The sequence below is a fragment of the Tachyglossus aculeatus genome, chromosome 10, assembly GCF_015852505.1.
Source record: "Tachyglossus aculeatus isolate mTacAcu1 chromosome 10, mTacAcu1.pri, whole genome shotgun sequence".
Taxonomy (NCBI): Eukaryota; Metazoa; Chordata; class Mammalia; order Monotremata; family Tachyglossidae; genus Tachyglossus; species Tachyglossus aculeatus.
The window spans coordinates 726,739-749,891 of record NC_052075.1 but is presented as its reverse complement, the minus strand read 5'-3'; the positions used below and the strand labels follow the sequence as shown (position 1 = coordinate 749,891).

The window sequence follows — 23,153 nt, the reverse complement described above, 5'->3', positions numbered from 1 at the left end:
CAACCACATTATCTCGTATCTACCCCAGCGCTTCACACAGTGCCTGGACAATAAGCAGCGTAATGTAGTGGTTAAAGCCGGGGCCCGAGAGTCAGAAAGACCTGGGTTCTAATCCCGGCAGCATGGTCTAGTGAAAGAGCACGGGCCTGGAAGTCGGAAGGACCTGAGTTCTTATCCCAGCTCCGCCACGTGACTGCAGTATGACCTTGGGCGAGTCACTTCACTTCTCTGTGCCTCAGTGACCTCATCTGTAAAATGGGGATTTAGACTGTGAGCCCCATGTAGAACAACCTGATTGCCTTGTATCTACCCAGTGCTTAGAACAGTGCTTGGCACATAGTAAGCACTTAACAAATACCATCATCATTATTATTATTATTATTATTAAGGGACTTGCCCAAGGTCTCCAACTTAGCTTATCTCTACCCTAGCACTTAGAACAGTGCTTGACACTTAGTAAGCACTTAGTAAATACCTTAAGTACCATTATTATTATTATTAACTCAAATGCTGTATCATTATTATTATTATTGTTATTATTAAGGGCTAAGGTATGCTAATTGCACAGTGAGTAGGCACCCAGTCCAGCCTGTTGCTGACTGATTGATTAACTAACCCCTGGAGGAAAAGTCCCTTCATGCCAACTGTTTTGTTTTGTTGTCTGTCTCCCCCTTCTAGACTGTGAGCCCGTTGTTGAGTAGGAACATAATAATAATAATAATGGTATTTATTAAGCGCTTACTATGTGCAAAGCACTGTTCTAAGATCTGGGGAGGTTACAAGGTGATCAGGTTGTCCCACGGTGGGCTCACAGTCTTAATCCCCATTTTACAGATGAGGGAACTGAGGTCCAGAGAAGTGAAGTGACTTACCCAAAGTCACACAGTTGATAGTTGGTGGGGCCGGGATATGTTGCCGACTGTACTTCCCAAGTGCTTGGTACAGTGCTCTCCACACAGTAAGTGCTCAATAAATATGACAATGAGTGAATTGGGAGCGTGCCAATGTTGAGACTGCCCTGATGATCAGTCGATTGCCCATTCTGAGCCTGCGGGGGTTGGAGTGAGGGGTGACCCCTGGGGGAAGGTGATGGTGGAGTCAGCTTGGAATGGAGGCTAAAGAGGACAGCAGGTGGGAGTCCCTGGTTGCAGAAAAGTGGGGAATAATGGGTTTATTAAGCACTTGTTCAGTTCTGGGGGCTAGGGTGGACAGAGCAAAATCAGATGGGACCCCATTCTCTGCTCTACAAGAGGCTCACAGGCTGAGAAGGAAAGACAGCAGGGATCTTGTGGCCATTTTACAGAGGAGGACACCAAGGCCCAGAGAAGGTTAGTGACTTGGCCAAGGCCACACAGCAGGCCAGAGGCAGACTGTCAATCGTACTGAGTGCTTACTGTATACAGAGCATTATACTAAGCACTCAGGAGAGTACAGTATAACATAATAATAATGATAATTGTGGCATTTAAGTGCCTACTATGTTCCAGGCATTGTACTAAGGGCTGGGGTGGATACAAGCAAATTGGGTTGGACACAATCCCTGTCCCACATGGGGATAACAGTCTCAATCCCCATTTTACAGATGAGGTAACTGAGGCCCTGAAAAGTGAAGTGACTTGTTGAGGTCGTACAGCAGACAAATGGATGTGTAGGATTAGAACACATGACCTGTTACAGCCACATAACAATAATAATAGTGGTATTTAAGTACTTACTGTGTGCCAGGCACCGTATTAAGTGCTGGGATGGGTACTGGCAAAGATTGGACACCATCCCTGTCCTTTGTGGAACTCACAGTCTCAATCATTCATTCAATCGTATTTATTGAGCGCTTACTGTGTGCAGAGCACTGGACTAAGCGCTTGGGAAGTACAAGTTGGCAACATAGAGAGACGGTCCCTACCCAGAAACGGGCTCTCAATCCCCATTTCACAGATGAGGTAACAGGCCCAGAGAAGTGAAGTGACTTGCCCAAAGTCCCACAGCAGACAAGTGGCCAAACTGGGATTAGAACCCATGACCTTCTGACTCCCAGGTTTTTGCTCTATCCACTACACCATGCATTCCCTGCCCACAATAAACTTATAGTCTAGAAGGGAAGAAGGACATTAGTTGAAATAAATAAATGACGGGTTATGTACATAAGTGCTTTTGGGCTGGGAGGGGAGGATGAATAAAGGGAGCAAGTCAGGATGACGCAGAAGGGAGTAGGAGAAGAGGAAAGAAGGGTTTAGGGAAGGCCTCTTGGAGGAGATGTGCCCTCAATAAGGCTGGTTGAATCTCTCATCCTATCCCAGCTGGATTACTGCATCAGCCTCCTCTCTGATCTCCCATCCGCCTGTCTCTCCCCTCTTCAGTCTATACTTCACTCTGCTGCCCAGATTATCTTTGTACAGAAACGCTCTGGGCATGTCACTCCCCTCCTCAAAAATCTCCAGCGGTTGTCTGTCAACCTACGAATCAAGCAAAAACTCCTCACTCTTGGCTTCAAGGCTCTCCATCACCTCGCCCCCTCCTACCTCACCTCCCTTCTCTCCTCCAGCCCAGCCCACACCCTCCACTCCTCTACCGCTAACCTCCTCACTTTACCTCGTTCTCACCTGTCCCTCTGTCAATTCCCGGCCCACATCCTTCCCCTGGCCTGGAATGCCCTCCCTCCACACATCCTCCAAGCTAGCTCTCTTCCTCCCTTCAAAGCCCTACTGAGAGCTCACCTCCTCCAAGAGGCCTTCTCAGACTGAGCCCCCTTTTTCCTCTCCTCCTCCCCATCCCCCCGCCCTACCTCGTTCCCCTCCCCACAGCACTTGTATATATATGTACAGATTTATTACTCTATTTTACTTGTACGTATTTACTATTCTATTTATTTTGTTAATGATGTGCATATAGCTTTAATTCTATTTGTTCTGATGATTTTGACACCTGTCTACATGTTTTGTTTAGTTGTCTGTCTCCCCCTTCTAGACTGTGAGCCCGTTGTTGGGTAGGGGCCATCTCTATATGTTGCCGACTTGTACTTCCCAAGCGCTTAGTACAGTGCCCTGCTCACAGTAAGCACTCAATAAATACAATTGAATGAATGAATGAATATAGCTATAATTCTATTTATTCTGATGTTTTTGACACCTGTCAACATGTTTTGTTTTGTTGTCTGTCTCCCCCTTTCTAGACTGTGAGCCCGTTGTCAGGTAGGGACCGTCTCTATATGTTGCCGACTTGTACTTCCCAAGCGCTTAGTACAGTGCCCTGCACACAGTAAGCGCTCAATAAAAACAATTGAATGAATGAATTAATATAGCTATAATTCTATTTATTCTGATGTTTTTGACACCTGTCAACATGTTTTGTTTTGTTGTCTGTCTCCCCCTTTCTAGACTGTGAGCCCGTTGTCAGGTAGGGACCGTCTCTATATGTTGCCGACTTGTACTTCCCAAGTGCTTAGTACAGTGCCCTGCACACAGTAAGCGCTCAATAAATACGATTGAATGAATGATTGAATGAATAAGGCTTTGAAGTGGGGGAAGAGTCATTGTCTGTTGGATATGAAGAGGGAGAACAATATCCAGGCAAGAGACGGGACATGGGTGAGAGGTCAGCGGTGAGATAGACGAGATTGAGGTACAGATTGAGGTTAGCGTTAGAGGAACGATGCGTTCGGGCTGGGTTGTGGTAGAAGAGTAGTGAGGTTAAGCACGTTTTTGTGTGTCAGGCGCCAGACTAAACGCTGAGGTAGGTACGAGCTAATCAGGTTGGACACAGTCCTTGACCCACGCGGGGATCACGGTCTTGATCTCCGTTTTCCAGATGAGGTAACTGAGGCCCAGAGAAATGAAGCAACTTGCCCAAGGTGCCACAGCAGACATGTGGTAGAGTTGAGATTAGAACCCAGGTCCTCCGACTCCCAGCCCCATACTGCTTCACTTGTGTTCTGTGTGACCTTGGGCAAGCCACTTAACTTCTCTGTGCCTCAGTGACCTCATCTGTAAATTGAGAATGTGAGCCCCACGCGAGACAGGGACTGTGTCCAACTTGATTACCTTGTATCTACCCCAGTGCTTGGCACATAGTGAAGAAGCACATAAGAAGCAGCTTGGCTTAGTGTAAAGAGCCCGGGTTTGGGAGTCAGAAGATGTGGGTTCTAATCCCGGCTCTGCCACTTGTCTGATGTGTGACCTTCGGCAAGCCACTTGGCTTCTCTGTGCCTCAGTTGCCTCATCTGTAAAATGGGGATTAAGACTGTGAGCTCCACAGGGGGACAACCTGATTACCTTGTATCGTGGCTTAGTGGAAAGAGCCTGGGTTTAGGAGTCAGAGGTCGTGGGTTCTAATCCCGCCTCCGCCGCTTGTCATGTGTGTGACTTTGGGCAAGTCACCTCACTTCTCGGTGCAAATGGGGATTGAGACTGTGAGCCTTACGTGGGACAACCTGATTACCCTGTATCTCCCCCAGTGCTTAGAACAGTGCTCTGCATGTAGTAAGCGCTTAACAAACACCAACTTTGTTATCCCAGCTCTTAGAACAGTGCTTGGTGCACAGTAAGTGCTTAACGAATACTGTAATGATAATTGCTGTTATTACAGTAGGTGCTTAAATACCATTATTATTATTACAGTAAGTGCTTAACGAACACCGTAATTATTACTATTATTTGGCGAGGGGCGAGGAAAGGCCAGAGCCCCCACCCAGCCCCTCAACCGCGGGCCCGGCCGTTGATCCTTGGGCTCCCTTGGGGGCTGCGTCTGCAGGTGGGAGCGGGATGGAAAGCTCCCCACCTCGTCCTTGCGATGGGTCAATCAATCAATCAATCAATCGTATTTATTGAGCACTTACTGTGTGCAGAGCACTGTACTAAGCGCTTGGGAAGTACAAGTTGGCAACATATAGAGACAGCCCCTACCCAACAGTGGGCTCACAGTCTAAAAGGGGGAGACAGAGAATGAAACCAAACATACTAACAAAATAAAATAAATAGAATAGATATGTGCAAGTAAAATAAATAAAGTAATAAATATGTACAAACATATATACATATATACAGGTGCTGTGGGGAAGGAAAGGAGGTAAGATGGTGGGGATGGAGAGGGGGACGAGGGGGAGAGGAAGGAAGGGGCTCAGTCTGGGAAGGCCTCCTGGAGGAGGTGAGCTCTCAGTAGGGCCTTGAAGGGAGGAAGAGAGGTAGCTAGAGACCCCAGGGGTCGGCTCCCCTGGGACCCCCAGGCCCGAGCCCCAATCAATCAATCGTATTTATTGAGCGCTTACTGTGTGCAGAGCACTGTACTAAGCGCTTGGGAAGTACAAGTTGGCAACATATAGAGACAGTCCCTACCCAACAGTGGGCTCACAGTGGGCTCAGCTAGGGCCAAGACCACCTCTCCAGCCGGGCCTTCCCTCGCAGGGGGCGAGGAGCTTGGGCCTCTCTCTCCCTTCTCCCCTCTGCCCCCCACCCTGGGCGAGGGGAGACGACCCCCCACCCCCCACCCGATCTCCCGGAGGCCGGAGCCCGGGGGGGAAGAGACCCTCCCTGGCCTGGGCCCGCGGCCGGTCCCTCCCCGGTGGCCCCAAGCCGAGAGGGCGGGGCTGGGGGCGGGGGGCGAGGGGCGGGGGGCGGGTCCGGGACGCTTTAAAGGGGGCGGAAAAGCGGTCCTGCCGCGGCAGAGCCTCCAAGTCCGGAGCGCCCACCGACCTAGAGACCCCCTCCCCACCTCCCACCTCCCACCTCTCCCTGCCCCCTCCCCACCCTGACCCCTGGACCCGCCCCTGGGCATCTGGCTGTGCTCGTCGCCCCCCGGCCCGCAGGGGACCCCCGCCCCCAGGCCCGCAGGGGACCCCGGCCCGGCGCCATGCAGAGCTACAAGTACGACAAAGCCATCGGGCCGGACAGCAAGAGCGGCGGAGGCCGAGGAGCGGGAGGACGGCCTGGAGGAGGAGGACCGGGAGGAGGAGGAGGAGGAGGAGGGCCGGGGGGAGCGGGAGGAGCGGCCCCCGGCCGGCCGGGCAGCCGCAGGGTCCTGCTGGCCTGCGTCGACCTCCTCTGCCTCTTTTTAGGTGAGCCGGCGGGCACCGGGGGGAGAAGGGGGGAGAAGGGGACCGGAGTGGTGCCCCACCCCTGCCCCGCAGGAGGGCAGGACCAGACCGAAAAAGTGGGACTTTTCCCTCGGGTGGGGGGGATGGGGCGGGGGGAGAGACCCCACACGCTGTGGAGAGGTGGACACACACACACAGAGCTACTTTCTCAAAACACAACTTCAATCTCGTGCGCGTTTAAACACCTCTCTCCCAACACACACAAACACACAACACTGCTGCACTCTCGAATCACATCTTCAATCTCATATACGCTCAAACCACCCCATCGCCGCCCCCCGCCCCCATATGCACACACACACACACACACACACACACAACTGCATTCTCGAATCACATCTCCAATCTTCCGCAGGCTCAAACCACCTCATCGCCCCCCACACGCATACACATACGCAACTGCATTCTCGATTGACATCTTCAGTCTAAACACCCCATCGCCCCCCACACGCGCACACACACACGAAACTGCATTCTTGATTCACATTTTCAATTTTGTACACGTTCACGCTACCTCCCCCCCCCCCCCATACACATACATAAACAAACTCTTAAGCGCAGTCTCTCACACATAATGCATGCACACTCCCACAGATATACTTTCTCCACCCTTGGTTTCTCATCGATCTCATCTTATACTCCCTTCACTAGTTTTTCAACTCCTCGAGAGCAGAGATGGTGTCTTCTACTCTCCCTAGCGCTCAGTTCAGCGGTCTGCAACACAGCAGACCGTAAGCTCCATACGGGGAAGAGATCCTGTCTACTAACTCATTCATTCATTTATCCAATCGTATTTATTGAAAGCTTACTGTGTGCAGAGCACTGCACTAAGCGCTTGGGAAGTACAAGTTGGCAACATATAGAGACGGTCCCTACCCAACTCGATTGTCCTCTCCGAAGCACTCTGCCACCCAATAGACTGTAAACTACTCGTGGGCAGGGATCGGGTGTTCTCACTCTATCGTCCTCTCCCGAGCGCTCAGCACAGTGCTGTGTGCACAGTAAGCTCTCAGTAAAGACCACTGATAGATTTATCAGTGATATGTCCTGAGCACTTACTACATGCACTGTAAAGTCTTAAGCCCTGGAGAGGTTGAACAGAAATGCGACCCTATTCTCCATCCCAGGGGCTACTATTAATTCAGTCCTATTTATTAAGCGCTTACGGTGTGCAGAGCACCGTACTGAGCGCTTGGGAGAGTACAATGCAATGATACGACTGCTCTAACGGGGAGGCAGTCATAACAGAAATGATTTTGAAACAGTACAGTGTTTTAGTCGGGTGTACTAGTACAGTGATTGCGACATAGTAAATGCTTAACACACACCACAGTTATTTAACAGTGGGAACATAAGGATATTGCAATAGTATGGTCTTTATTAAGTACTTACTGAGCACAGAGCACTGTACTGAGCGCTTGGGAAAAATGCAATCAAGTTAGTAAATATTATCCCTTACCTCAAGGAGCTACTGTGTGCAGAGCACTGTTTGAGCACTGGAGAGTGCAATAGAGGAGTTAATAAATATGACACTTACCTCCACTGCGTGCAGAGCACTGTACTGAGCGCTTGGGAAAATAGAATTAATAGGCGTGATCTCTGCCCTCCAGGAGCTTACCGACTACTGTGTGCAGAGCACTGTACTGAGAGTTTGAGAGAGGACAATAGAGTTAGTAGACATGGTTCCTGCCTTCAAGGAGTTTACAGCTTACTGTGGGTAGAGTACTGTACTGAGCGCTGAATCCCTGCCTTCAAGGGGCAGGCAGGGAGAGCTGTAAGAGGAAGAGGGAGCCATTTAATATACAAATCTCAAAGAATCCCTGAGGTTCAGGGTTGGGAGCCCTGAGTGTCAAGGCTGGGGGCAGGCCGGGGTCGGGGGCTGGGATTTACTCGACATCCACGGGTTGGTGTTTGAGCAGGGTGGGGGTCTGTCTGAGGCATTTCTTTGGGGGGTGGAGGGGATGGGGCAGGGGCAGGGCCCCGGCTGAGGGGGAAAGGGGCGGAACTGCAATACCAGAACTGAGGAAGGGAGGGGAGACTGACAGATCTCCGTGCTGTGGTGGGTGAGTGGAGATCACCGCATCAGCCTCCCCACTGACCTCCCTGCCTCCTGTCTCTCCCCACTCTAGTCCATACTTCACTTTGCTGCCCTGATCATTTTTCTACAAAAACGTTCAGGTTACCTCTCTCCACTCCTCAAGAACCTTCAGGGATTGCCCATGCACCTTCTCGTCAAACAGAAACTCTTCACCATTGGCTTTAAAGCCCTCAATCACCTTGCCTCCTTCTACCTCACTTTGCTACTCTCCTATCACGTCCCAGCCCACACACTTCTCTTCTCTAATGCCTACCTTCTCACTGTACCTCCATCTCACCTATGCCGACCTCTCGGCCTCGTCCTGCCCCTGGCCTCGAATGCCCTCCCTCCTCATAGCCGACAGACAATGACTCTCCTCTCCCCCATAGGCCTTACTGAAGGCACATCTCCTCCAAGAGGCCTTCCCTGACCAAGCCCTCCTTTCCTCTTCTCCCACTCCCTTCTGTGTCATCCTGCCTTGCTCCCTTTATTCATCCCCCCCCCCTTCCCAGACCCACACCACTTATAGTAATAATAATGATAGCATTTATTAAGTGCTTACTATGTGCAAAGCACTGTTCTAAGCGCTGGAGAGGTTCCAAGGTGATCAGGTTGTCCCACGTGGGGCTCATAGTCTTAATCCCCATTTTACAGATGAGGTAACTGAAGCACAGAGAAGTTAAGTGACTTGCGCAAAGTCACGCAGCTGACAATTGGCAGAGCTGGGATTTGAACCCATGACCTCTGATTCCAAAGCCCGTGTTCTTTCCACTGAGCCACGCTGCTTCATCTCTGTACTTTATTTATGTTAATGTCTGTGTCGCCCTCTAGACTGTAAACTCGTTGTGGGCAGGGAATGTGTCTATTATTATATCATACGCTCCCCAGCGCTTAATACAGTGCTCTGCGCGCATTAAGCGCTCAGTTGACTATCTGACTCCTCTCATGGTGGTTGGGGGAGGGGGGAATCGCCTTCCTGCCTGTTGGACCCTCCCCACTCTGCTAATCCCTTCGGCACCCAAGAACCAATCAATCAGTGGTATTTAATCAAAGGCATTTATTGAGTGCTTATTGTGTGCTGAGCACTGCACTGAGTACTTGAGAGAGTGCAATACCACAAAAGTGGTAGATGTGTTCCCTGCCCACAATGAACTTACAGTCTAGTTTAGTGAGTGCATATCAGGCACTTGTACTAAGCGGTAATGCTTTACACTGTTCTTCCGTGCTGTGTCTCTGTAGCCCAGGGCCCGGGGGTCACTTCAGCCCATCCCCTCAGCCCCAAGAGGTAGTCCTGCACAGAGAACCCTGGAGATCGGATTTCTAGCCCAGCCCTGCCGCCGGCCTACTGTGTGACCTCTGCCGAGCCACTCAAACCTCTCTCTGCCCCCAATTTCCTCCTCTAGCATAAGATCAATGAATCAGTGGTATATATTGAGCGCTGAGTATGTGCAGAGCACCGTACTCAGTGCTTGGGAGAGTGTGAAATGACAGTTGGGAGGTGTGGTCCTTGCCTGCAAGGAGTTTACATGGGGAGGCACATAGTTTCAAGTAAATTTCGGGGAAGGGAAATGGATTTAAGAGCGGGGGGGAGGGGGCGGCCCCTCCCTGCCTTCACCCCCCAACTCCCAGGCACAGTGTGTCAGCCCAGGGTCGGTGCCGGCCTGGCACCGCGACTGATCTGATTATCGCCTATCTAGCCCAAGGCTTAGCACGCAGTAAGCGCTTAATCAATACCATCAAATAATAACAGGGTTGGTCTCGAGTGAGGGGAGGGAGAGGGGGAGGAGAGGAGGGATTTGGGCACGCCTGGGGGGCGCCAGCCCGGTCCTGGGAGGAGAGTGGCAGCCTGCCTTCTTCCCACTGGGGGGCAAGGGAGACCCCCCTGGACGTGGGAAAGTTAATAATAATAATAATTATTATTATTATGGTATTTGTTAAGCGCTTGCTATGTGTGAAGCACTGCTCTAAGCGCAGGGGTAGATACAGAGTAATCAGGTTGTCCCACATGGGGCTCACTGTCTCGATCCCCATTTTTACAGATGAGGGAACTGAGGCACAGAGGTATGAAGTGGCTTGCCCAAGATCACACAGCAGAAGAGTAGCGGAGCTGGGATTAGATCCCATGTCCTCTGACTCCCAAGCTTGTGTTCTTTCCACTAAGCCACAGTGCTTCTCTAGAAAGCTGCCGCAGCCCCAAATGGTCTCAGGGAATTTCCACTGTGTGGAGGCCAATGCCCGACCCTCTTTCTGCCACCCCTTCTCCCCTCCACTCCCCACCCCTGTAAATGGAGGAAAAACCCACCGCCCCTCCGAGGGGCGACCAGGGGGCTGGACAGAAGCCCCGTCGGGTGGGGAAACCCACTGGGAAAATTTCCCCAGACGGACGGATGGTCTACATCGCCTCCGATTCTGCCTCGAGACCCAACAGTGGATAGAGCACAGGCCTGGGAGTAAGAAGGTCATGGGTTCTGATCCCAATCCTGCCACTTGTCTGCTTGGTGGCCTGGGGCAAGTCGCTTCACTTCTCTGGGTCCCAGTTACCTCACCTGTCAAATGGGGAGTAAGATTGTGAGTCCTATGTGGGACAGGGACTGTGTTCAACCTGATTTGCCTGTATCCACCCCTCTGTACCATGCCCAGCACATAGTAAGCGCTTAACAAATACCGTAGTTGTTGTTATTTGCTTCGGTTGTTGCTGTCACTTCTGTTGTCATGGGTTCTGCTGTTGTTGTGGCTTCTGCTGCTGTTAATTGTTGCTCCTGCTGTTGTTGGGTTTTTTTTTAATAGTATTTGTTATTCATTCATTCAATCATATTTATTGAGTACTTTCTGCATGCAGAGCACTGTACTAAGCACTTGGAAAGTACAGTACAGAAATAGAGACAATCCCCGCCCACAAAGGGTTTACAGTCTAGAGGATAAGCACTAGTTGAGCACTTACTATGTGCCAATTTTGGTACGAAACCCTGGAGTAGGTGTAATCAGGTTGGACACAGTCTCTGTCCCACATGGGGATCCCCATTTTACAGGTGAGGTAACTGAGGCCCAGAGAAGTGAAGTGACTTGCCCCAGGTCACCCACCAGGCGAGTGGTGGGGCCGGGATTAGAACCCAGGTCTTTCTGACTCGCAGGCCCGGGCTCTGGCCACTAGGCCCCTCTGCTGTCATCGTTGGCTCCTGCTGCTGCCATTCCTTGCTTCTGCCGTGAGATTCCTTCCCAGTTTTCTCCCCCACCCCCGGGAAGCGAGCGGCCTTGAGCAAAGCCTCAAGCAGAGCCTTCCTGATTGAGCGGGAAATCTGAGCCAGCCGAGCGGGAACGGGAGGGAGGAAGCGGGGATTGGGCCGTGCTCAGCCTTTAATTGGCAACTTCGTGCAGGAAAAGTCCCCGAGAGCCTCCGCCTTCCGGGAGAAAAATTATTTCCCCTTTGCCCCTCCCCATCCTTTCCCTTTCCCCCCTGCCCCCGGCCGCCCCCAGCCCGTGACTCTGAAACCCACACGCCCACCGCAATCTGAAAACGCTTCTCCTCGACTAACGTTTTGCTTAAGACTGTCAGCCAGAGTTAATTTTTCTGGAGTTTATTGATCATGTGGCCCAGATTACGGGCCACTAATATATTAAGAAGGGAGACGTAGCTATCTGTTTATTTTCCCTCAGGAGTGTAGGTCTGTTCGGAAAACTCCATCTCTTTGGATCTGGAAAAAATAAAGCAGTCCAGTGTGCTATATAAAACGTCTGTAAGTGGAAACAGGACCCCATCAAAGGGTTGCAGAGACTCCCCTGACTCCTCCCTGCAGCTCCTTATAACAACAACAATAATAATAGTAATAATAATAACAATTACAATACTTGTTAAACACTTACTCTATGTCAAGCACTGTTCTAAGCGCTGGGGTAGATATATGATAATTGGGTCAAACACGGTCTGTGTCCCACATGCGGCTCACAGACTAAGTAGGAGGAAGAACAGGTTCTGACTTCTGTCATACAGATGAGGAAGCGGAGGCACAGAGTGAGCCCACTTTTTAGACTGTGAGCCCACTGTTGGTAGGGACTGTCTCTATATGTTGCCAACTTGTGCTTCCCAAGCGCTTAGTACAGTGCTCTGCACACAGTAAGCGCTCAATAAATGCGATTGATTGATTGATTGACTTGTCCAAGGTCACCATGGCTGAGAAGTGGCAGAGCCGGGATTAGAACCCACATCTTCGGACTTCCAGGCCGGAGTTCTTTCCACTAGGCCGTGTTTCTTCTTTTTTCTTTCCTATGGCTCCTCATGGACCTCACTGTCTATCTCCCCCAGTGAGATGATAAACTTCTTGAGGGCAGGGATAGTGTCTGTCACTTCTGTTGTTCTCCCCCAAATCCCCAGTTCAGCTCTCTGCAGAGAGTAGACTGTAAATTCCTTGAGGATAGGGATTGCGAATATCAACTCTATTGTATTCTTTGTAATCCCCGCTCTGCCACTTGTCTGCAGTGTGACTTTGGGCAAGTCACTTATACTTTTCTGTGCCTCGATTACCTCATCTGTAAAATGGGGATTAAGACTGTGAGCCCCACGTGGGATACCCTGATTACCTTATATCTACCCAGTGCTTAGAACAGTGGTTGGCACATAGGAAGCGCTTAACAAATACCATTATTGTGGTTGTTATTGTAGTAGACTGGAAACTCCTTAAGGCAGGGATCATTCTCTACCTACTTCATTGTACTTAGTCAAGTCCTCTCTGGACACTGATGCTGAGGATATCGTCCTGAGACGCAGTGTGGGTCTAGGGGAAAGACCGCAATTTTGGGACTCAGAAGACCTGGGTTCAATTCCCGGCTCCTCTACGGGCCTGCTGTGTGACTTTAGGCAGGTCATTTCCTCAGGTTCCTCATCTGTAAATTGGGGGCGAAATACCTGTTCTTCCTCCATTTTACAACCAAGAGGCTTTGTGGGGCAGGGACTGTGTCCGATTTGATTAACAAATACCACAACTTGTACTATTAGTTGGCTAGTACAGCACTTTGCACAAAGGTGCTCAATAATTGCTATGTGGTAGAAGTAGGGATATTAATTGATCACCCACGGGGTGTCGTGCACTGGACTGTGGACTGAGCGCTCGGGAAGTACAAAAGAACCAAGTGGTGCGTCCCATGCCCTGCAAGGAGTTTCCTCTGTCCTGCTCACAGCTCTGCGTGAGACTCCAAGGAACCGGGGGTGGGGGCAGCCGGGGGGCTGGGGGAGGGGGCTCTGCTTGTTTCTGAGTCGTTGCTGTGGAAGCATCTTTACAGAGAAAATCCAGTTCTTAACCTGGCGAAAACTCTGGGAATATGCAAGTGAGGGGAGGGTGCATTTATCTTCTCGTCAGTAGGGATAGGCTTGATGAAGGGAAGGATGGGGGTCTCCAGACCCCCGCCCACCAGGTCAGTGATTGGGGTGTGGGTGCATTTAGTTACCGCTCTGTGAAAAAGCTGTGTGCCACCCTCCACCCACGTTTCTTTGTTAAAATCGTCAGATGGGCACGAAGTTCGTGGCACAGCCAATGACCTCCAGGGGCTGACGCTGAATCCACCCCATTTACTGTGTGTCAGGTGCTGTGCTGAGCCCTTGCAGGAGCAGTTCGGACATCCTCCCCATCCCTCACGGGGCTCCTGGGCAAGGAGGGGGTGGGGTCTAGAGTCCCGAGCTCTGTGGCCCTGGAGAGGCTCAGCAGCTAGCCCAGAGTAACCCGGGAGGTCTGGGCAAGAGCCACCATTGGACCCCGGTGTTCCCGGCCCCTCGGCCCCCTGGCCAGGATGCGTGTGTCTGGTGGAGGAACCCTACACAGGGAAGACTAACTTTCCATGATCTGGGACTCTCGCCCCCGCTCCCGCTAACCCAGACTCTGGTCCTGAGGGAGCCAGTCAGGGTGGCAGAGGGGGTGATCTGATTATCCTGGGTCTGCTCCAGAGTTTAGCACAATGCTTGGCACATGGTGAGGCTCACCGAATCCAGTGATGATGATTATTGTTAGGGGTGGTAGAGGGTTGTGGCAGCGGAGGGCAGGTGGAGAGGGGGCCTTGGGAGTTGGAAGTCCACACAGCCAGAGACTGGAAGAACCGTGGTGGTTTTGACCGCAGGGCGGCAATCAGTGTTAGCTCTGTCTGAGCTCTGGTGCCTGCATTCGAAGGCACCCATGGGCCTAGGTGTCCGGCTCATGGAGGTTCCCGGGTGTTTGGAGAAGGCCCCTTTGGGTGGGCTTTCCTGTGGGTGCTGGGCAAGCTGGGTGGCCCCACCTGCCAACCCCACCCCCGCCCCCATACACACAGACATGGGCACGCATGTGTGTGCTTGCAGTTCCATGCTGTGTTGGCGTGTTGGCTGTTCATTTTATCATCCATCAATCATCGGTATGAGCTGAGCGCTGACTGAGTAACCAGAGCCTTCCTGAGGAACTGGCCCCATACTGGATGCCAATTTGGTAACCAGCGCCATACTAGCAACCGACATACCGAGTAACAGGTACCATACCGGATGCCTCCCAAGTGGCGGACGTCATACTGAGCAGTCGGCACTGTACTGGATGCCAACTGGGTGACTGATGTCATAGTGAGCAAGCGGCACTGTACTGGTTGCCACCTGAGTCGTACGGAGCAATTGGGTGCCAGCTGGATGTACCAGATGCCAACTGAGTGGCCCATACTGTACTGAGCAACCTGCACCGTACTGGATGCCGACTGAGTGGCCGGTGCTGTGCTGAACAACTAGCACTGTACTGGATGCCAACTGAATGCCTGGCACTGTACTGAGCAATCGGTACTATACAGGACACTGACTAAGTGACTAGCACTGTCCTGAGTGCTGACTGAACATCAGACACTGAATAAGTAACCGGCCCTGTACTGAGCACCAAGTGAGTGACCAGGGCCATATCAAATGCCCTAGAGAGTACCAACTGTAAGTTGGCTGAGGGTGGGGAATGTGTCTGTTATATTGTTATATCGTACTCTCCCAAGCGTTTAATACAGTACTCTAAGCACAGTAAATGCCCAATAAATAAGATTGACTACTGCCGTGGAGGAGCTCCCCATCTAATGGAGGGAGGCAGGTGGACAGTCAGGATTGCCGTACGGCGAAGCCGCAGGAAGAGGAAGTTTGGAGAGGCTCAGACTCAGCAGAGCGGATGGAACCTGCGAAACAAACCATGTGACTGATGGGCTGGCGGCTCGTCGGTGCCCGCAGTGGCCCGGACCAACACCGCGGTCAACGGAAACGGGAAATCCGGGCAGCACTCCTGCCGAGGAGCGGGGAACACCGGGGTGACCGCCTCCCATTTCCCTATCAGGCTTTCACCTCCACAGTCATACCCAGCTCTCACTGCATCCCTGGGAGGCAGGAGGAAAAGCTCACTAGTGCCCGGGGCAGGGGGCTGTTGACAGAGGCCCAGAGAGATTGAGCCACTTGCCTGAGGTTGCACAGCAGGCCGGGTGAGAGAGAGAGAGAGAGAGAGCGAGAGCAAAGACCAGAACCTGAGTCTCCTGAAACTCAGTTCTGGGGGCATTTCTGCTCTCCCACCAGGCACAAGACAGGGGTCGGTGTGGAGAAGAGATGGGGAGAGGTTTTAGGGAAATGTTAATTTTCATTTTTCCTATTCCCAGCCCCTCTCTTTTCTCTGTCGCTCTCCACCAGATACCACACCAGATGCCACACCCATCTCCTCCCCCCTGGAGAGGGAAGTGATGCTGGGGAGATGGATGGGAACTGGGGGAGCCCCAATACCCGGTCAAGATTTGCTCCGGTGGCGGGTAGGGGAGCTGTGGGATGGTGGTGGACAGTTGCTACCATTTCCCAGCAGGGTGGGCAGGGCAGCTGCTCTTTTTCCTGGTGGGGTAAGGGGCGTCACCATGGGCCAGGGTTCGTTTTGCCCCTTTGTTCCACTTGGATGCTTTGGGAGGCCCCGGTGGCCAGTTCCCACCCTTCCCCCACTGGCCGGCCTTGAGAGTCTCTGGCTGTCTAGCTACGACCAATGTCTCCCACCGCGGGTATTGCTCCGCTCCAGAGCAGCTCCTGACCCGGCAGGGGTTGTGGGGGGCAGATCAGCTTTGGGGGCACCTATCTTGTTACCTGCTGAATGCTGACTCTGGGCTGACCACCTCGTCAGGGTCTGGGTGGACCCCAGTTCTTCCCGGGAGTGAGCTGTGGCCCCGTTGAGGGAGCCTTATTGCCCAAATCCCAAAGGGCGTCAGCCCAGGGCTTTGCTCAGTGGTTTCATTCTTTCATTCATTCAACAGTATTTACTGGATGCCAGATGGGGACAAGACACCGTGCTGAATGTCAACCGCGGGTAGAATGCTGTGCTGGATCCTCTAAATGCCTTCCACCCATCATTTCCTCAAACCATGTCCCTTCCCACCTCCAAAGCCACTTTCTTCTCTGAGACCTAGTGGAGAGAGCAGGGGCCTAGGAGTTAGGAGGACCTAGGTTCTAATCCAGGCTCCGCCACTTGTCTGTTTCTTTGGGCCTCAGCTACCTCATCTGTAAACTGGGGATTAAGACTGTGAGCCCCATGTGGGACAGGGACTGTGTCCAAACGGATTTGCTTGTATCTACCCCAGTGCTTAGACAGTGCTTGATGCTTAGCGAGAGTTTAACAAATACTATTATTATTATTATTGTTGTTACAACCGGGCCACCGCATCCCATCAGCTACCTTAGAACTCCTGGCTGTGTTTCCACTTTCTCATGGCCCGATTTTTTTAATGGCTTTGGGCTATGTCATTCACATCTGTGCTGGTAGTTACCCCTGCGTTTGTTGCGTCCCCTTGCATTTGATCGATCAGTTGTATTTGCTGAGGGCTGACTGTGTGCAGAGCGCCATACTAAGCCCAGTAGACTGTAAGCTCACTGTGGGCAGGGAATGCGTCTGTTATATTTGTCTGTTCTCTCTCAAGTGCTAAGTGCTCTGCACACAGTAAGCGGTTAAGACATGCTCCCTGTCCATGGCAAGCTTACAGTTGGAAGTTTTCTGAGAGCAGGGATGTTTATATCTCTGTGTGATTCCTAAGCACCTGAAACTCTGACTACAGGGAGCTATTAGCACAGCATTCTGCCCCCAGTGGGTGCCCAGCATGGCACTGTGCCCCACAGCAGGCATTCATCACAGTGCCCTGCCCCCAGTGGGCATCTAGTACAGCTCTGTGCCGCCTTTGGGCATCCAGTGCAGTGTTCTGCCCCGAGCAGGTGTCCAGCATGGCATTCTGCCCCCAGCCAAGACTATGAATGATGTTGATTCCGTCGGGATTTGCCTGTGGGAGCTGCTGGGTGAGTGGCCATTTGGCGATGAGGTTCAGGTTGCAACTTCCACCCCTGCAGCAGGTCAGTAACTCGTTATGCGGCGAACATCGGGACTGTGTCCGATTCGATCGAATCATTCAAGAAACAGCCGTGTGTGTGTGCGCACGCGCGTATGTGCACATGCTTTGGTTCTCAATGCTTTCGGGATTTGAAGCCGTGCCTCTCTGTGCTAATGGGGGTGGGGGGCTCTTCATTGAAGCTGCCCGCTGCCCGCCCGGTGGGCTTTGTTTAAGGGCAGTGTCCATAGCAACCCCGGCGGACAGCCAGGAACCCTCCAGAGCTGAGGCTGCCCTGAGTCCGACCGGGTGGGGGAGGAGTCGGCGGGAACCCTGGGATTCCAGCCTGCCCCTCCCCGGGGCCGGTCGAGGGGCCACAGGAGACGCAACTGTGCCAGCCTGGTGATTGATTGGTGGGGGCCCACTGGGTGGCACAGGGCAAGAGATTTAGGCCGCCCGGTGTGGGGGGCCGGGGGGATGGGCATACTCCGGAAAGGATGTGGGGGGTCTCTTGCTGAGGTGAGGAAATCAATCATTCATACTTATTGAGCACTTACTATGTGCAGAGCACTGTACTAAGCAGTCAACCAACCGATCGTATTTATTGAGTGCTTACTGTGCACAGAGCACTATATTAAGTACTTGGGAGAGCACAGTACAACAGCGTAGCAGAGTTGGTAGACTCCTGGTCTAAGGGGGCAGGGAAGACAGGTATTGAATCCACATTTTTCAGATGAGGAAACTGAGGCCCAGAGAAGCAAAGTGATTCGCCCAAGGTCACAGCAGACGAGCAGCGGAGCTGGGATGGGAACCCAGCCCTGTGGTCGTCAGAGTTTGAACCTGCACTACTGCTACAGGTGGAAAACTCAGAATGCAACAACCTTCAGTCAATCTAGCTCTCCAGTCTTGATCAAACAACTGCTGTGTACAGTGCTCTGCACACACCGTACTGAGCCCTGAGAAGACGACAGAGTTAGTAAACACTATCAATCCCCTCAAAGAGCTTTCAGTTATTGTTGTATTATACTCTCCCAAGTGCTTGGTACAGTGTTCTGCACATAGTAAGTGCTCAATAAATACATTGACTAACTTTGTCTACTGCATGCAGAGCGCTCTACAGAGCACTCGGGAGAGGGCAATAGAGGTAGCAATAATAATAATGATGGCATTTATTAAGCGCTTACTATGTGCAAAGCACTGTTCTAAGCACTGGGGAGATTACAAGATGATCAGGTTGTCCCACGGGGGGGCTCACAGTCTTAATCCCCATTTTACAGATGAGGTAACTGAGACACAGAGAAGTTAAGTGACTTGCCCAAAGTCACACAGCTGACAATTGGCAGGGCCGGGATTTGAACCCATGACCTCTGATTCCAAAGCCCATGCTCTTTCCACTGAGCCACGCTGCTTCTCTGTGCTCAAAGAGCCTACAATCTATTGGGTGCAAAGCATATGCTGAGGAGAGGACAATAGAGGTAGGTGAGGGACAGCTTGGTTTAATGGATAGAGCCTAGGGGGCCAGGCCAGAGAGTCAGAAGGACCTGGGTTCTAATCCCGGCTCCACCACCTGTCCGCTGTGTGACCTTGGGCAAGGCACTTCACTTCTCTGTGCCTCAGTTACCTCATCTGTAAAATAGGGATTGAGACTGTGAGCCCCATGAGGGACAGGTACTGTGTCCAACCAGATGACCTTGTATCTACGCCAGTGCTTAAAACAGTGCTTGTCACATAGTAAGTGCTTTACAAGTACCATAATTATTATTATTACTTCCCTGGGGGGCAGTGGTTGATGATGATGATGGTGTTTGTCAAGAGCTTGCTCTGTGTCATGCGTTGTTCTAAGTACTGGGGTAGGTGCAAGGTAATCAGGTTGTTCCACGTGGGGCTCACAATGTCACAATCTCCATTTTTTTACAGTTGAGGTAACTGAGGCACAGATTGGTGGTTGGTGACTGGAGGCCCCAGGGCAGGTCCCGGTCTGCCCAATCCATGAGGTGCTGGCTGCGGGGGGTGCAGTTGGGCCCAGGGGAAGGGGTGCGGAGAGGCCAGAGGATGGGGGGCTTGGGGGTGGGGTCAAAGAGCCCGTTGGGGAGAGGGGGTTTAGAGTAGGGGGTGGGACCCTGTCCACAAGCCCAAGGCCTCTGCAGGGGAAAGGGGCGTGCAGGCCGAGAGCGGGCCGGCGGCGAACAAAGAGGCCTTTGACTGAGGCCGGGCTTCCGCCCGGAGGCGTCCAGGGTGGGCGGGAACTTGGACGGGGCCGGGAGAGGGATGGAAGGGGATGGGGGCGGGTTGCCGGGGGGGGTGGTTGGGGAGAGGAGGAGTTTTGTTCTCGGTGAGCACTCTGAGGTCCGGTCTGCGGCGGTCAGTGCCATGTGGATGGTCTTCCAGCAGCATCTTCACTTACCACCCTCCCCCTCTAGACTGCAAGCCCATGGTGGGCAGGGAATATGTCTGTTTATTGTTCTACTGTACTCTCCCAAGCACTTAGTACAGAGTTCTGCACACAGTAAGAGCTCAAAAAGTATGACTGATGGCCTCACGTGCCTGTTCGTCCGATCCTCACTGTCTGCCCTGTCCTCCTTCTGACCCCCATCCCTGTCCCCTGACTCTATTTGCATGGCCTCCATCAATCCATCAGTGGTGTTTATCGAGCACTGTACTAAACACTTAGGAGGGTACAATATGACAGAGGGGTAGACACATCCCCTGCCCACAAGGAGCTTCTGGTCCAGAGGACTTCATCATCATCAATCGTATTTATTGAGTGCTTACTGTGTGCAGAGCACTGTACTAAGGACTTGGACCCGGGTCCTGGCCCTAGCTCTGGCCCCAGCCTGCTGGGTGACCTTGGGCAGGTGACTTCACCTCTCTGGGTCTCGGTTTCCTCCCATAGACCGGAGAATTGGTATCAGCCTCCCCGTGGGATGCCATGAGGAGAAGCACCAACTCCTGATGTCAGGCCACCCTGGGAAAATAGACCCCGAAAGGGTAGCCCCTGGCGTGTCCCACCCCTTGAGCTCAGGGGAGGTCAGGGATGCCCGGCCTGGAGCGGGCAGAGTTGGGCAGCAGACAGGGGAGAATCCGGTGAGGCCTCCCGGGGGCTGCAGTCGGTAGCCCCATGCCAGGCCAGCCTTGTGTGGACACTGAATGTTAGCTGTTTTGGGGGAGAGTGCAGCAGCGGGCAGAAATGGGGCAACGGTCTCAGACCCGAGGCTTCGGGAAGAGCGCGATGGTGGGCAGCAGGCAGAAATAGGATGACCTTCTGAGACGTGAGGCTTTTTGGGGGACACAACACTTGGAGGGGAAAGGAAGGCAGCAGCAGGCACTGTGGGTGATAATAATAACTAACGATCATTATAGTACTTAAGTGCTTATGATGTGCCAAACACTGTTTTAACTGCTGGAGTAGATACAAGTCATCCAATTGGAAGACAGTCCCTGTCCCACATGGGGCTCACACTCTTAATCCCCATTTTGCAGATGAGGTAACTGAGGCCCAGAGAAATGAAGTGACAGCAGACTCGTGGCGGAGCTGGGATTAGAACCTAGGTCCTCCTGACTCCCAGGACTGTGCTCTATCCACGAAGCCACACCGCTTCTCAGCAAACCAGGTTGGACACAAACCCTGTACCATGTGGGGCTCACAGTGTCAATCCCCATTTTACAGATGAGTTAACTGAGGTCCAGAGAAGTGAAGTGACTTGCCTGTTACACAGCAAACAAATGGTGGAGCCGGGATTAGAACCCATGACCTTCCGACTCCCAGGCCTGTGCTCTCTCCACCACACCATGGACCGCAGTAGGAACGATCGGAGTGGCTCACGGGTGTGTCGGTGTCGCCTCCGTCTCCCTGGCCACCCTCACTCCTGGAAGGGTCATCGGGCCTTCTGGGTCATGGTTAATGAAGTCCATCTGGGTCATGACTTATGAACCGCTGAACCAAAGAGTTCCCCCCAGCCCCGAGAAAGTAACTGCGTCAGGGTCAGTTTCCATGGTGAGAGATGGCCAGGATCACCTCACTGGGTCCTCACTCTGACCCCCAGAACCTGGGGGCATCTGGAAGAAGTGAGGTTGACCAGGAGGCTGGGGCTCCTGGGCCTTTATTCTGGAGTCTGGACTACCCTAGTCTCGTCTCTGCTCTGTGGAGACAAACCCTATTGCCAACCCAGAGCTGTGGTTATTGGATATAGCTGGTGGGAACTTAGTGGGACACTTCATGGCTGAACCAGAGATTCAGGCTGGGTAACTAGGGGAGAGTTAGGGATGAAGAGGGAAGAGTCAGGGATGTGGGATGGTCCCTGCTTGGTCACTGGGGGAGAGTCAGGGTGGAGAGGCAAGAATCAGGGGTGTTGAATGGTCTGTACTGGGTCACTGGGGGAGAATCAGGGGTGTTGCCGGGTCACTGGTGGAGTCAGAGGTATTGGAGGGCCTGTGCTGGATCACTGGAGGAGAGTCAGGGGTGTCGGATGGTCCATCACTAAGCAAGTTTTTGGGTGTCCAAGAGGGCAATCAGATCACGCTTCTCCCCAGCAATCTGTGGGAAATAGTGGTCAGTGGCAGGTAGCCAGGGCCAGGGCTGGGCATGGGGGGGCAGGTCCCTCAAGAGCTGCCCATTTCGGGTCTGGCTGGTAACCATGACACCGAGAACTGACTTTGCGCCCAGAATGTAAAAGAAACCAGCCCGGGGATAATGGAAGTGAGGCAGCGGGCCCTGAGTCTGCTTCCTTTTCCCTCATGGTGGAGCCGCTGCCGGGTGGGCGGTCAGGGCTGTGGTTACGGGTTTTGCCAGATTTGAGTCTGGAGCCCTGGGAGTGGAGGACGGAAACCAGATGTGGCTGCAAACTTGGGGGCCGGGGCTTGGGGCTGTGGCTAGGTGAGAAGGCGGGGGCTCTCCGGGCTGGGAGAGGGGATGGTTGCTGGGGCTGGGGGCTCTCAGACTGGGGTTGGGGTCTGCCGGTGAGCCCATCGCAGGAAGGGTTGGTGGGTCTGGCGTGCCCGGTCCAGTCAAGTTTTCAAACGTCCCTGGGCCCCTGAACGCTTAACTACCCCCCGTCTCCGTCACCAGAAAGATGCTCTCTCTGGCCTGGCACGACCCTCACCCTCCCTGGGCCTCGGTGTCCCCCTTTTTGCAGTGGGGATGAGCTCCCTGCCCTCCCTCCATGCCCACCGAGACGGAGAGCCCCAGGCACTGTCTGAGCTCTCCTGGTGGTGGGCACGGTGCTTGGCACAGATTCAGCACTCAGTACACAGCCCAGCTGGTGTCCCTGTGCTGGGGCCAAGGCTGACCATTCCAGCCCCAGGCAGCAGGGTGGAGGCGGGAGGTTGGGGGAGGGAGAGAGCCTCGAGTGGACGGGACGGTCTGTCCATGAGCTATCTGAGCTGTGGGTCTGGTGTCCCTGCTGGTGTGGAACTTTTGTGAGGACCAGGATGCACATGTGCACACGTGTGTGTGTGTGTGTGTGTGTGTGTGTGTGTTTGTGTGTGTCTTTATGTCCATCCTTCTGACCAGCCAGCATCTGATGCAACCCAAACGCTCAGTCTGTCCTTGCCTGACCTCAAGAAACATTCAGGAGGTAGCCCTGCTGGATGGATGGATATCCTGAGCACCCCCAGCCTGTCACAGCCCCCTGATGATCCCTCCCCCGTTGTCATCCCCTGCCCACCCTGGTCCACTACATC

General features: G+C 52.9%; 1 protein-coding gene across 1 annotated transcript in view; it reads left to right on the top strand.

Annotated features, from left to right (window-relative positions):
- Window positions 1-5,730: 5,730 nt before the first annotated feature.
- Window positions 5,731-23,153, top strand: part of PLPP3 (phospholipid phosphatase 3) — a 35,371-nt gene continuing 17,948 nt past the window's right edge. Inside the window, exon 1 of the mRNA XM_038753210.1 lies at window positions 5,731-6,046. Within this exon, the coding sequence (XP_038609138.1) occupies window positions 5,842-6,046 (205 nt within the window). The 5' untranslated portion in view covers window positions 5,731-5,841. The remainder of the gene's footprint in view (window positions 6,047-23,153) is intronic.